The 14,997-nt window shown below is 42.6% G+C and overlaps 1 protein-coding gene across 1 annotated transcript in view; it reads right to left on the reverse strand.

Annotated features, from left to right (window-relative positions):
* Positions 1 to 14,668, reverse strand: part of nlgn4xa (neuroligin 4 X-linked a) — an 81,065-nt gene extending 66,397 nt beyond the window's left edge. Inside the window, exons 1-2 of the mRNA XM_080492669.1 lie at positions 14,338 to 14,668; positions 4,671 to 5,337 (exon numbers count right to left, since the gene is read on the reverse strand). Coding sequence (XP_080348795.1) covers positions 4,671 to 5,097 — 427 coding nt within the window. The 5' untranslated portion in view covers positions 5,098 to 5,337; positions 14,338 to 14,668. The remainder of the gene's footprint in view (positions 1 to 4,670; positions 5,338 to 14,337) is intronic.
* Between the last annotated feature and the right edge of the window lie 329 nt (positions 14,669 to 14,997).

The raw sequence follows: 14,997 nt of genomic DNA on the forward strand, positions 1-14,997 counted from the left end.
TGCATCATCATTACAAAAGCAAAGTTTATTTATATGTCTTGAAGTTCAATCGATATTCACTGAATCATAACTTTCACATGAAGGGATTTCACCTTCAGTTTCAACCATGTTGGTTTTGTCTCTGCGTCTTCCTCATGACCGCTCTGTAAAAGATCTGCTCTACAAGGGATTGGAAACAATCCCGCTGAAATCAGGGATTACAGTTTGTACGGAAGGATGCAGGATGGTTTGAGTGATGAGGAACATACTACTTCGATGGACGGACCCTGACGGATTCCTGACACCTTTTTTTCAGAACAAAAATCGTCAATCTGTGCTGGAGTCTTAACTAAAGTAGCTCTCTCTTGGACCCGACAACAAAGATCAGACTTTGCTCTTTGTGCACGACAGAAAACCAGTCTGAACCTTGTCTGAAAATGGATTAATCTCAACCTTGTCCGATATGGTAAAGTACAGAAAACCTGCCTGACCACACTGTGACTTCATAAAAAAACTGCGTAAACACAAACTAAACTACAAAAAAAGGACTACATGAACTAGCCTAAAGTACAAAAGGTGAGCCTGAACTACAGAAAACCATTCTGAACCCAGTTAAACTAAACAAAACCAATACTCGCAACAGGAAATACAAAAGGGTTTGATTAAGTTTGCAGGGTTTTGTTGGGTCGATGCAGTTTTCTGTGTGAACGCAGCAGAACGCAGGAGAAACAAGACAATCGATGAGCAGTTTTACACCAAAGGAAGTGGTGGGGGAAGTCGGTTTGGAGCTGATTGCAGTCTGGGATTGGCCTGCAGTCGGCCTGTTTGCACCCGTTTGGTCTTCAGGCTGTGCCAGATAAAGTGGAGCGCTGACTTTACACCCGACACAATTACATAATCACTTCATGTGTTTGGCATTTGGACGCTGGTAAATAATAGTGAGCTGCAGCAGCCTGGAAAATGTAGTCTTGGAGCAATTTTTCTTCCCTGTTTACTCCATTTCATCCTCGCTGTAGAAAGAGTATTTTAATTTGAGGAACAGCTTGCTGCTGCAGCGCTGCACAGAAAAGCTGAAAGATGTCTTTTGGTTGTGGTTGGAGCATTAAGGACTGGAGCTGTAAAACACAGTCATTGTGCAGGATGACGACAATTAAAAAATGAAGGTGAGGCGTCGGGATTGTCTGGAGAAAAATCCCCCCCGAGGAAACATCTTCACTTTGATTAATTCAGTCCAGCTGCGAGCTGCAGACGCTGATAAAACCGGCTTTAACACTGCGCGCACGTCCCAAACTAGCCTCTTTTTCTTTTCATCCATATCCTCGCAGCCTCTTCGTCTCTCCAGGATGAAAAGAGCTCCCGGGCGTCTCTGTACCTCGTCGGCTCGGCCGGCCCATTCAATGAGAAATGTTTAAAAAATTTAAAAAAGCCTCTGACAATGAGCTCAGAGTCCCTCTTTCAACTTTCAAATCAGATGACAAAGAAGAGGCGTCGCTTAATCTGTCGGCCCACTCGAGGTGCGCTGAAACTATAAATCCCGGCCTGATCCTCGGCTGCCAGGATATTTTGACATTACAGAGGATTTCTGAAAAGGATGTAAAGATGATGGGCGGCGAGTGGGCTGGAGCCGGGATGAGCACGTCACTCCCTGCTGAGCGTCAATCTGCATTATTACCACTCCTTTATGCCTCTTTGTTTCTTCATTTGTCACAATAGCACAGGAAACACTGATGTTTCTTTAATTCACCAAACCGAGATTTCATGGTGAGCTTCAGTGAACACCTCAAAAGTCCATTACAGCTGCTTCTGCTCATACAGCAGTTCTTTTTTTTCTTTTTTTTTAATGATTATTATTACGTTTCCCTCTAAATGCACACTGGCTCCTACAGCATCCATTAAAAAGAGCTTGGAGACACAGGACTGCCTGCACTAATGCAGTGTGTCATGTTTCTGATGAAAACCTTTCAAAACCCTGATGGGAGCTCGGCTCAGATGCTCCAGTGAAGCCACGATTCATGAAACACACAAATTCACTGCAACAAACATCATGAGCAACAGACAAACAAGTGCAGGAAATACGAAATCGTCTCAATATTTCTCAATTTTTCTGATTGCAAGATTAGGTTTAGTTGGCGGTTAACATAGTGTCCCTCTACTGCGATGTCGGCTTTTCAGAGTAACTTTCCAAATGATTTAAAGAAATCGAAGGCATAAAATGTTCATCAGTGAAGGAAGCAACAGGAATATCACTGCTAGTAATAAGTGTTAAAGCACAAGTAATCATATATCCTTTCTGATTTATTTACTGAGTTAAGTATGAAACGTACATATCATTAAAAATCACACGTAAAAATCTCTTTAAAAGTGTAAAATTTCTTTTCACTAGTTTTACAGGGTTTAAAAGTAGTTATAGTATTGTTTTAGTTTTATAAAATACTCAAATTATTAGTTACTTTTCAACAACATTTTATTGTAATATTTCTAGTATTCACTTGATCAATCAAACGTAATCACAAACCTTATGTATGGGTAAAATAATTTATTTAAAGTCCACTAGTTAGTTTTCTTTATCTCTTTAATAAAGCTGATTGAAGCTTGTAATGTTTTTCACGTTTTGTTCTGTTGTGTGGTGCAGTTACTTTGTTTAAGGTTATTTTGGCTGGTGAAAGCCTGTAACTGATAATTCCTCTTTAATCTGTGCTGTACTCAGGAGTTGAGGTTAAATGTAGCAGTGAACTGTCAAAGTGTGTCCACACACACTCGTTAATGTGTTTCCATATCTGCTCTGTGAGTGTACACACACCTCCCAGGAGAGCCACACCGAGTCCTGACCCCTGACCCCTGACCGCTGACCCTACTGGGTGAAAGTCACATTCAAGTCAGAATCTATTTTTGGAATTCCAACTTAAAAAAAAAAAAAACCTAAACTAAAATTTGACTTGTTTTGACTATAATTTATAGACTTGAAATAGATTTGAGGTCAGAATTATTTTAAGTCATATTAAGAGTTTTGTTTCTTGGAATTTTGAGTCTCTTCTTGAAATTAAAATGTTTTTTCTTAAATTTTGAAATGAAATAAAAAAAAAAACATCCTGAAAAAAAATTAAGCCAGAATAAAATCTTAATATTCTTTGAATTCTGAAACTTTACCCACAAACTTCCAACCTTTTCATTGGCAGTATTGAGATCCTGCATCACAGAATTGTACCTTTTTTCTTAGAATTCATATGAAATCATTATTTGTTTATCCCCCCCCCCCCCCCCGTGATTTTGAATAAATAGTCAGATTAAAAAAGGAATGTGAATGTTGGATGTCCCTAATCCGCTTATGTGTGGTGGTACAAAGCATCATGGGATGCTGCTCAGCTTGAAGACATCCCAGTGGTGGAGATCATTTCCAGCATGATGTCTCCACAAAGTGACAGAAAGCCTTTTCTTAAGTAGCCGAGCCTGCAGACATCACGTCTCCAGCACTCTGCTGACTTTCTTTCCTTTTGGACTCACGATTGTTCGCTGACGAAGAAGTCAAAGGAACTTTGAAGCGCTCCCAGGTAATTACCGTCCAACGAAACAACTTTATTTATGACACATTGCTCACGATACAAAGAAAAAAGCACTGAGGAGAAAGCGTGCTTAAAGTTGTTCCTGACTAAAGTAGTTACAAGCTTTTGTGTTTGCAGAATGAGGCACTCACAATTGCAAAGTGAAAGGCCTGAAAGGATTGGGATGTTTCCTTGTTTTTCCCATTCAGAAAGAAGAAAAGCTCTTTGGGGGAAACGTCAGAAATGTTTCTTTCTTTCTCAGCGCCTAAAACGCTGGGGCACATTTTGATTGACAGTCGAGTCCCAGAAAACGAGTCCTCCATGTATGAAAGCTTCAGAGCTCGTAAAACGGACCAGAACAGGTACAAATAGGACACAGTCATCCACATAAAACATTAACAGAATCGCACGTAAAGCCAAAAAACCCACAATGTGCTAACCACAACAGCAGCCAGACTAGTTCAATATTTCCTTTTGTATTACACGAACTCATAAAACATTCACAATGCTGTTGGAAAAGAGGCGAACCCTTTAATGCTGCACAAACCTGGAATCTCCTCAACACCGTGTTTCTAGAAGCTGCAGATGAAAGACGCACAAAACCATGGATTTTCTGTTTCAAGCAATTACATATACAGTATGGAAGATTTACATTTTCCTGAAGGATGCAATCATAACCTCACAATGAGATTTACCCGATAAAATGGCAAGCAACAGCACTAAATGATTACGATACCTCCACCATACATCCTCCAAGCCTAGAGGGCAGCAAATGAATGACCAAATGAACAGTTTTTACTGTTTTTAAAATTCATCTGGAGACATAACAATAAAGCTCATAAAGTTTATATGTAGGTTTCTAATAAATACAGAGACTGGATGTTATGTTGCACATATGAAGTACAGGTTAGACTTTGCAGCCTTGTTGTAGAGGCTCTACAATCTAACCTGCAGCTGTGGAGCCACATGATGCTCTGCTGAAGAAGGAAAACTGGGTAACAGCCCGAAGAGCTAAAACAGCTTCAACAACTAAACCGGCAAAAATGGGACAAAACGGCAAATGCAATGTTACACAGCAATGCATCTGTTATCTGTGTGAGCAGGAAGAAGAGACAGACTGAAGGTGGAGGGGTGAAGAAGGAGGTGACCTACCATCCTCTGTGGGGACGTAGATGTTGAGGTACAGGCAGTCCTCGCTCTGCTCCTGAACGTAGCTCACCACCGTATCCAAGTTGGCGGTGAACCACACCGGCAGCATGTCGTTGAGTAAAAACCGGTCCTCCAGGAACTGAGGACAAACCGCAGCAAACTGAGTAGCGTTCCTGATCCCCGGCCACGACATGGGGGGCTCCGGCGGCTGGAACCTCCGCTCCCCCGTAGGGGCCAGTGCGTACGGGATCCCCAGATACTGCTCCACCGGGCCCAGGATCTCGTTGGGTAACGTCACCTTCACTCCTCGTAATTTTCCATAATTGGTGGTGACCACCGGCTGCTGCTGGGCCGCACTCACGCTTACTGTGACCAGCCCCATCCACACCAAGAGGCCACACATCCACGAGGGGCCCCCGGGGGCCGACATGATGGCGCTGGATTGATCCGTGGTCGTGGTCCGCCTGCGGGCGCCCCCACCCTGCCCCTCCACCCAGACACAGCTGTGCTCGTCCTCAGGCTGCGAGCTGGCTGAAGGAGCCCCCGCCAAGGACAGAAGCCGTCTCAGAGCCCCCCATCCCGAGAGCCTGCACGGAGGGGCCAGCAGCTGGAGGTCTCTGCAGGAGGAGGACCGACGCTCCCAGAAGCTCAGATCCCGATTAGAGATGTCCTGAAAGGAAAAACACACTTTGCTCACACAAGTCCGTAAGACAGTTTTGTAGAAAAATGAAGTAAATGTGGGCAGAAGTGTGCGGTGGGCTGAGCAGGCGGACCGTGGATCATTATCAGGATCCTCACCGAGGAATCTTTTAAATGATCAACCTACTTGTTAATTCGATTCGAACCTCATTCTGCCCCAAGACTGGAGACAATTTCATATGTTTAGATTTTGATATTTCAAGTCTGTTGGTGAAGAAAATCTGACTGCTCCAATCTAAAAAACGTAGATTAATTACTCTGGAACTGTGAGCCACTGAGCCAATCAATTATTAAATCTCATGCTGACCAGCACTGACTCCTTTCTCCTATCAAATATACATGAAAAGACGGCATGAATAACTGAGAGAAACAGAGTCAAAGTACATGCCAATCTTTGAGATGTTTTACCTAAACAGCTTTCTAACAAGGATTAGTGAAATGAGAAAGCTGCTGCATGAGGAAACATCGGCTGGAAATCCACCTGGACACCACGTCAGGCATTAACATGCAGGGATCGAATGAGGTCTTCATTAAAAGAGCAAAGCAGCAGGCTCATTGAGTGTAAGGGAGTCCAGAAAACAGGAAAAACAAGGAATGATTCTACACCAGAAAAACTAAAGTACTAAAGAACTTTTTTTGTTTAAGCATCAGAATTCTCCCCCTTTTCTTAGAATTCTGAAATTAAAGTCATATTTATTATCACTGTCAAAATTCTGCATTGTTTTGTGGTTCTTGGGGGGGGGGGGGTCCTTACTTTGATTCTAACTTTGTCACATTTTTCTTGCATTTTATAATCTAATAGTGTTTCTTCTCGTTCTGAAATCACAGTCTGAATTCTGATTCCGTTCCTCAAATGGGTGAACCTCCATGTTCCCTTCTGAGATGCTGTGCCGCCCTGACATGCTCCTTTCATACTAAAATAACTGTTTCAAATGAGTATATCTCATGTTGCTGCCATCCAAATGAGCTTATATTTGACATGAAATGGTAAAATGTTTGCGGTTTTTTGGGGAATAAGATTTGTAAATCATTGCATGATGAATTTTTTTTTTCATATTCATTAGTGTCAACATACAATTGTATCAAAGGATGAAAAGTCACCAAGATAACCAAAAAGATATAGTGACAAATCACATTATATGGATGTAAAATAACAAATATAGACACGTGTCATCAACATAGGAATTTAATCAGGAATTGATCCAAAAACACACAAAACAAAAATACTAAATCAAAATAAAAGAGATTCAAAATACACCAGATCCCAAGGACGAGCTATTCTTTTGATACAAATAGTAAATCTCAAATGGGTGAAGATGGGGGGTCAGGGTCATGTGACCAAAAGTAAATATTTCAATATTCCAACATGGGACAACGTCCTCTGAGTGGAAACACCGTAACTGCTTCATGTCGACTCGTAGTCACACCAACATCCAGCAAGAACTGGTGCTGTCCGGAAAAACACTCAAGCTGGCTGGCATCAGTTACTTCCAGGGAAACACACACACACACACACACACACACACACACACACACACACACACTGCAAGCCCATTAAGTGACACTGTAAGAAGTGTCAGTTGTCGAGCTTTCATTCATACTTGTGGCCTTTCTTTCCTTTGTGATATAAAAGTGTGAGCACACCCTGTATACCTGTAAGGTTTCCATTCCTACCCTTGGCGTTTCCATGGCAACAGAGTATGACACATGCTAACGGGTGGCGAGACGGGAGCCAGGAATCTGTCAGAATTTCAGCTTTGCCAACAATGTTTGGAGAAAACACCCCATTTTTCAAGACTGGTGTAAATAAACCCTTTAGAGGAGAGAAATAGTCAATCCGTGCCTCCATTACTCTTTTCTCTGAGTTCTTCAGGTAAACTTCTTGAAGCAGCCTGCAGGCTACTGTCAGTTTGAACATTAACAGCCCAGAATGACCAGAAGGCTATCAGTCGTGCGCAGACAGTAAAAGGAGGCCTGAAGTATGGCTGATCTTAGTGTAGCATAAACTCTGCACAGCATTTCAGATGATCTGGTACACACAACTAGTATCTCATAATCATGAAGGCATCCGAACCACTTCACATATTTTACATTCACTGAGGAATAGCAAACACTTTTCATCATTCATGTACTTAATTATAAGATTTCAACTGACCTTCAGTATGAGAACACACTTTCCCTGAAACCTTTTCACTAAAACATCTTGAATAGAGAGCCTCCTCACCTGTCGCTACCCACAGTGTTACCACGTCAGCGTGAAGAGACGCAAATCGACCACAAAGATGCACAAAATGACCACAAAGTGACCACGGCGAACTGTAAAGTGACCACACAGATGCTTTAAACAGACACAATGAGGCATAAAATGACCACAAAGAGAGGCAGACAGACCTACAAAATGCAGAAAAAACATTAAAGGGGGATAAAGTGACCAAAGAGGAATGCAAGATGACCACAAATAGATACTGAATGGCCAAAAAGAGACACATTTCCAAATTCAAGCAAACTGACCACAGAGACTGACAAGAAAATGAATAAGAAGAGAAAAGACGGTACACCAAAACTATACACCCATCGACCCTGGACTCGAACCAGGCAGTTTTCACTGTGAGGCCGGAGGACCAACCACTACACACCGCCCACAAGATGAGACAAAAGCACAAACTTCACATCAGGACTCATGTTTAACTGTTTTACTGTAGAGCCATCATTTGTGGGCGGGGTCAGCGATGTGGTTGAGTACCAAAGCCAGTGACAAACATGCCCTGGGGCTTTGTTTTTGAAATCCCGTCATGGTGATATGCTTTGGTTTTCTTAATGGTGCTTATTTTTAACGTCTTGGCACAACTCATTGTCACACTACAGCCTCTCTGCTCTTCGAATCAGGGCTGAGCTGCTCCACTCACAAATTCAGGAAACACGGAATCAAATCAATGCATAACAGAGCTGCCAGCAGAGGAACAAGGTCAGTGCCGGGCAGAGTCGGGAGGACGCTATGGAAACAGACCGAGTGGGGAGGATGCTGTGGAAGCACACAGCCAGCGCAAAGCAGAGAGGCTGCAGTGGAAATGAAATGTTGGGGCACAGCAAAGCAGATAGGCAGCCTTGGAAACAGGTCAGTTCACAGTAGAGCAGAAATGCCAGGAACACTTAAAGTTGAGTCCAGAGGCAGCAGTGGAAACAGGAGGGCATTGCACGGCGGGGATGGGAGCACACAAAGGAGTAGAGAGGCTGTGGTGGAAACTAAAGAGCCAAAAGACTGAAGTCGAACTACAAGGCCATGTGACAGAGGAGACGCCAGACTACAGGGCAAAACTCAAAAGCGAGCCGGAGGAGGAGAGCGGCTGCAGTGGAAAAGTCCGTTCACAGCAGAGTAGACAGTTAAAGAATAGTTTGCAGAATCACTAGATGTATATAGATAGATGGATTTTCTCATCGCAAATGTGAATCTTGAACTGGATTCATTAACAAGTGACCAAGGTGAATTAACTGTCCTGTGTTGATTGGTCTGACTAAAAATAATAGTCAAAAGAATTAAAAAAATAAAGCCTTTTTCACAGATGAAGCAGCAGTACGAACCCTGACACTGTGTGTCAGGACTGGGAGTTGTAGAAACTCCAGCAAACACTCCAACAGTCTGATACACTGTGAATGGAGCGACTCCACAAAGTGTCACCAGCTCGGGGACCGAGCTGCTCGTGAATCGATTCCGCCCGCTGGAGGGAAGCGTCAGACTGCTGAATTTTTCTATGGACAAACACAAACTGCTGACATTTCAGAGGATATTTGGAATCTCCGACACACACAAATAAAGTTTGCAGCAACTAAGAGTTTTGATATCACATGCATGAATTAAAAAGAAAAAAAAGTAAAATCAATAATAAGTGAAGGACTAATTATTGATCCCTGAGATATCCCATGTCCAGGTAACTGTATTTTGTTTATAGTTCAGATTTTTGTGAACATCCAAATGTCAGAATATCTTCTTTTAAGGTCTTTAAAGGTCCAGTGTGTTAAATTTAACAGTTTATGCATGTATGATATCATATTTGGCTTTGAATAACAAAGATCTCTGTTTTATACAACAATTAGTTCCAACAGAAATGCAGTGACGTCCAGTACAACAGCACTCAGGGAATATTGCTTCGTCAAAGTAACTTTTAGTACTTAGTCCAAGACAGCCATGGATTAGTTGCTTTTAAATGGATCAGTATTAAGTTCTGAGATGCGTTTATCACAGTCGTAACCCAATTAGCTCTAAAGTGACCTTATCACTCCAATCTTTCAGTGTCAGGAGACGACCTGGAAGATTTTAGATCGCGCAAATCTCAATGTCGCTTCGGAAGCCCAGCAAAGACGAAGAAGAACGACTCTGCCACCGATCTGCGTGATCTCTTGTCTCCTGACATCAGCATTCCTGAATCCGTCAATAAAAAGGTGGAAGTCCTGAGCATTAAGGATTTAGACCGGGGGGGGGGGGGGGGTCGAACTCATTTTAGTCCACAAACAGATTAATTTGACCTACAGTGGGCAAGACCAGCAAAATGTCAACATAACAACCTTTTCATGCACATTCTTTAGATAACTCTAAATGTTTCCACTTGTTTCAGGGCAAATACTTATGAAAAGGGGTTACATTTGATGAGATACCTCTTTTAAAAACCTGAAGAAATTCTAAACTTGAATGATGCAAAATACGTTGAAAGACGAGTGTAAATAATTAGACATAGATGCAGCCTTTGGTCTGCATGCATTCACATGTTCACCCTCAGAGTTTGGGTTTGATGCTACAGACCTACCGAGGCATTGTCGCACATCCTTAATTGGTGGTGTCCTGTTTTAGCTGTTTCTCCAGTGTGAGTATACAAAGTGTATATTTCTACAGTTTACTACAACATCATCTTCATAAAGGGAGACTCCGTTCTTACATTCAGCGGATTCTGAATGGACCTATATGACAAAAGAACATCTAAAAAGGAGCTTCAGTGTTTACATCATACTCTACATTACTCATAGTTGCTCAAGTAAAAATCACTATGAGTGGCTTTGGCCTTTAAACGACAGGGTGCAAACTACAATTCCGCTGTTTGTACTTGTAACTTCACTGTGTAAACGATGGTTTCATGCAGATCGCTCTTATACAAACAGCCTGAGTTTGGGATGTTCAAGAAGCCTTCAGATTCACCAGATCTTGATCTGGACGAGCATCTGTGGGATGTGCTGATCCTCGGAGGCCTTGGAGATTTTACAACTCCCAGGACATAAAGGCTCTGCTGCTACAGTCCCTGTCAACGGGTCAGGACTGTTGAGATGACTATAAAGGGTCATAATATTATGGCAAGAATAACTCAGTTCTTTGGAAAAATGAAAATATGTACAGATTGACTGCAAAGGTTTGGCTAATGACTATTATACTGGGAGCATTTTGTAGCCTTTTACCTGTTGACTTTGCTGGAATTGAAGTATTTTTTCCTTCTATACATTTCCTGCCTTTGATTGGCTATTTGAGTTTGACCAAACAGGAGGTTATTTTCCCTATAAGTACGACAATATGGAGAATGGAGCCATCTTGTACGGTCAGAACAGAGGAAGTTGTTGCTTATTATTAAGTAAAGTTCTGAGCTTGTTCATGTCTCAGTGTTTAATCGTGCAGTTTTGGCGTGACAATGTGACATTATATGATATCGTGTCCTTCAGATGGCAGGGAGCTCTGACTGCAGCTCTCCTTGGCAGAGGCACACAGGAGATTGTGAACATTGTTCTCACTCCTAATGATTTCATGAGATAAGTCTTATGAATTTCAATGAAGGCGCGCTCCGTCATTTGCATTTCAATCATAATGAAATGATCCTGTCGAAGGTGGGCTGTCCTCCCAACTGCAAATAACATGCGTCACAAGAGTCCACATCTGCACTCTACACCCATGTTTAGTTACAGAAATATGTCAATATTTGCAACAAATCATCTCAGAGATACATTACAAACCAGCCACAACATTAAGACCACTTCACAGAGCGATGGTGATCACTTTTCTCACCGTCACCTGCTAAGTTTTCCAGGACTTAAAAGATCTAAATCTACACCAAATGGACAAAATAATCAGACCACAGAACAGTTCATTTTGAATTTTTCTCCATCAGAAGGACTATCGTCCATTCAGCAAAGACTCTTTCAGTCAAAATGCTTCTGTATTGTCAGTATAGGACACAACCTGCACTCACCACATCCTCATTTAAACCAGAGACAACTGGTTGAGGCAGACAGACGGCGGCTCCCCAGTTTTCCCCAGTTAACACTTGCATGTTTTGCTTGTAGGTTTTGGTTTTATTCAGTAATCTGTGCATGGGGTGTGTGATTGTGTGTCTATGTTGCCACCTGTTACTCAGATGGTCTCTGACTGGAGGATACAGTTCAAACCATCAACTCCTCCATGATGTCCTGGTTAGCAGGTGAAACACCTACAGATCATCAAACTATATAACTCTTCTCCTAAATACTCTTGGTACTATCAAGCCTGTCTCCATGTAAATATGGTATATAATAATCTACTGTCAAGCTTTAACATGTATATATTATAATATTATTATTATTTTATATTCTATTCTATTTACTGTCAGGTATCTTTACTTTGCGTGGAGTAACCACGTTAAGAATTGTGACTGGTGAGCATGTATAAATTCATCTTCACCACTGAGACCAGGTGGCAGTAAAAGGCTAAAATGACCTCTTTACATTGTTATGCCTCACGTCTCCATAGCAGCCTGGCGGCGAAATAAAAATCAGGTTGTGAGCTGTGATGTTGTGAGGATTCATGTGACTTCAGTCGGGAAACATTACAGGCCCTTTGACTAAAACACACATCTTTACCAGTTTCCACCAAGTAAAATTCATCTGGAACCACAAAACATGTTTTTAAATTCTAAAATGAAGGTAACACTTGTGGCCTAATCAATTTGAGCTGTTTTCCACTTATCAGGCTGCGTGATTTGTTTATGTTTTCACAAACAGAATTGATGCTGTGATACTTCACTGGCAATCACGTGGCTAACCTGTGGTGCCGTGTCACTGATGTCTTGAGTCTTTTTCTTTGTATATGTCTGATCAAAAATGTTTTTTTTGTGCTTTGTCATTGATATTGTCACAAGTTCATCCTGTGGACCAAAACCTATCCACAAGTGGAGCAGTTTGGACGAAGAGGGTCAAATGTTTGACCATGGCTCTACAGGAAATAGATATTTTTCCAATGGAAAAGTTGCGTGTCATCAGCATAACTGCAAAATTACTGACAAACTTGAATATCTGAAGAGACAACAGGCCAGATTGGGCCAGAATAAATAATCTATGAATAAAAAGAAGGCCAGGAATAATGAAGCTGGGAATAAAAATATAAATAATTCTATCACGAACCACACTTGTGTTGAATAAATATTATCAGACAAAAAGTAAAACCAATTTCCAGCATTTATGCCCTACATGGAAGGATTATGGGGCCCTGCTGTCTGTTGTGAGTTTCTTTTTTTAGTTATTTCATCCTAGTTTGTCAAAGTTGAAACACAACAATCACGAAAACAACATGATTGAAGAGGTCAACTTGTTTGGACACAAGACCATTGTCCTGTAACATGCATTTTTTTCTGTTTGTCAAACAAGAACTCAGAATATCATAATCTCAAATCATTACCTACACCTGCCTGTCCTGTTTAACCCTTCTGGCTGCTACCAGAAGAATGGCAGCATCAAGGTGATTGATGGAAGAACATTGAGCTTGAAAAAATTTGATTTGCTTGTTGATATGTGAGAGATTATCAACTATTAGGCCCAATTGTAGACCAGCCCAGGTATAATTGCTAAATAGGTCACACCTACGCCTATTCAAAACACATAAGAACATCTTTGCACATTATCATGTTTCCAGGTGAAATGCTTCACACGACTACCTTTTTTTGTTGTTGTTGTTTTTTGTTTTTTAAATTCTGCAGCAACATGCAACAGCATGAATCTTAAAACCTCGACGCAAAACACACACACACACACACACACACACACACACACACACACACACACACACACACACACACAAGGTCAAGTCATGTTAAGGCAGCATCCTGCATGGGGCTGCAGTGTGTGAATGCCTGAGCTGCCACTCGCACCATTAGCAGCTGTAAAGATTCATGCAAAAGGTGCAAACCCCACTCAACCCTGCTTTTTCTTTTTGCCCCCCCCCCCCCCTTCTTTCCCTCAAAAAGCCACATCCAGATATCCACACCACCATCTTGTGGCTGCTCGGGTGGAGGGATGCGCACAGGCAGACGGAAGGGGGGGAGAGCTGGAAGATGCGCACGCACAAGAGTTAGGTAGATGAAAAAAAAGCGCGTGTGAAACATGTTTAAAGCATGACGATTTGAGGTGGGGTGGGCAGAGGGGCTGCTGCTGCTGTCAGCGTACAGCCACCTCTATTTTCCGCCCCTTAAAGTTAACCGAGCTTGTTGCTTTATTGGCAAACACGCTCATGCATATGAACAGCATGCATGACGCGTGGGCTCAGCATCCTCTGTCCATGTTATTATCACTATTATTATTCAGTATCGAGATTGGCATAATTAAATCTGGAGGAGAGAAAAAACCGTGACAAGTGCGCAAGATTCCGGTTCTTCTGTTGGTGCTGCGGAGAATGAAACCTGCAGAGCGTTTTTACGCAAAATAACACCCTCAATGCGCCTGTTTCCAAATATTTCCCCGGTTGTTGAGAGTTAACAGTCTGTATGTGGATGGATTCCCTGTGGATGGTGTTGCGCGTCCGAACAAGCCACCAGAGAAAGAGACAGAGCAGGAGGAGGGATGGAGGGTTGGAGGAGGTCAGCGCCAGAAAACGCACAGAAATGTATCCGCTTGCCTCCAAATTTGGACCGTTTTTCCTGCCCGCTTAACGGGAAAAAAAAGCATCCTCACATTCAGCCGGCTGTGCACTTACCTCAGCCCGTGTCTCCCCCCCGTCTCCCCCCGCCACGTAAGTCCCGACTTCAGGCTGAATAAACGCCACATAAGAAAAAATAAAAAATGCAGCGAATAAAGTCCACGTCCAGCCCGCCGCTCCGCAAATCCAAAGTAAGACGCACAGCTCCTGTGTACTGAGGACAGCACAACTCCTGTGTGTGAGTGTGTGTGTGCGCGTGTGTGTGAGAGAGAGTGTGTGTGTGGTGAGAATAGAGATGCAGCGTTATCAGCACAGAAGATGTTTCAATGAGTCATTGCAGAGGCGCTGGAAACGGCGCTGAATGTAATTGCGCTCATAGAGCGAGTGTAAGGCGCGGAGCAGATTAGTGATAGAGAAACCAGGTCTCTCTCTCTCTCTCTCTCTCTCTCTCGTGCGCGCTCTCTCTCTCTCTCTCTCTCGGTTGCCATTGGACTACACTGACTGAAATTTACTAAGCCTGCAGCCAATGGATTGCCGCATTCTCTCCATCACCCTTAACCAGCCCTCTGTGTTGTGGCAGCTCTGGCACGCAGCGTGCAACATGGCACCAGCCACTCTTCAAAGCCCGTGCAGCCTCCACAAACACCAGCTCATAGTTTGAGAGCAAAGAGCTCAAATCCTCCCTGTTGACTCCAATGTTGACTGAGGCTGACCTGT

This window comes from Lipophrys pholis, assembly GCF_963383615.2.
Source record: "Lipophrys pholis genome assembly, chromosome: 23".
NCBI lineage: Eukaryota > Metazoa > Chordata > Actinopteri > Blenniiformes > Blenniidae > Lipophrys > Lipophrys pholis.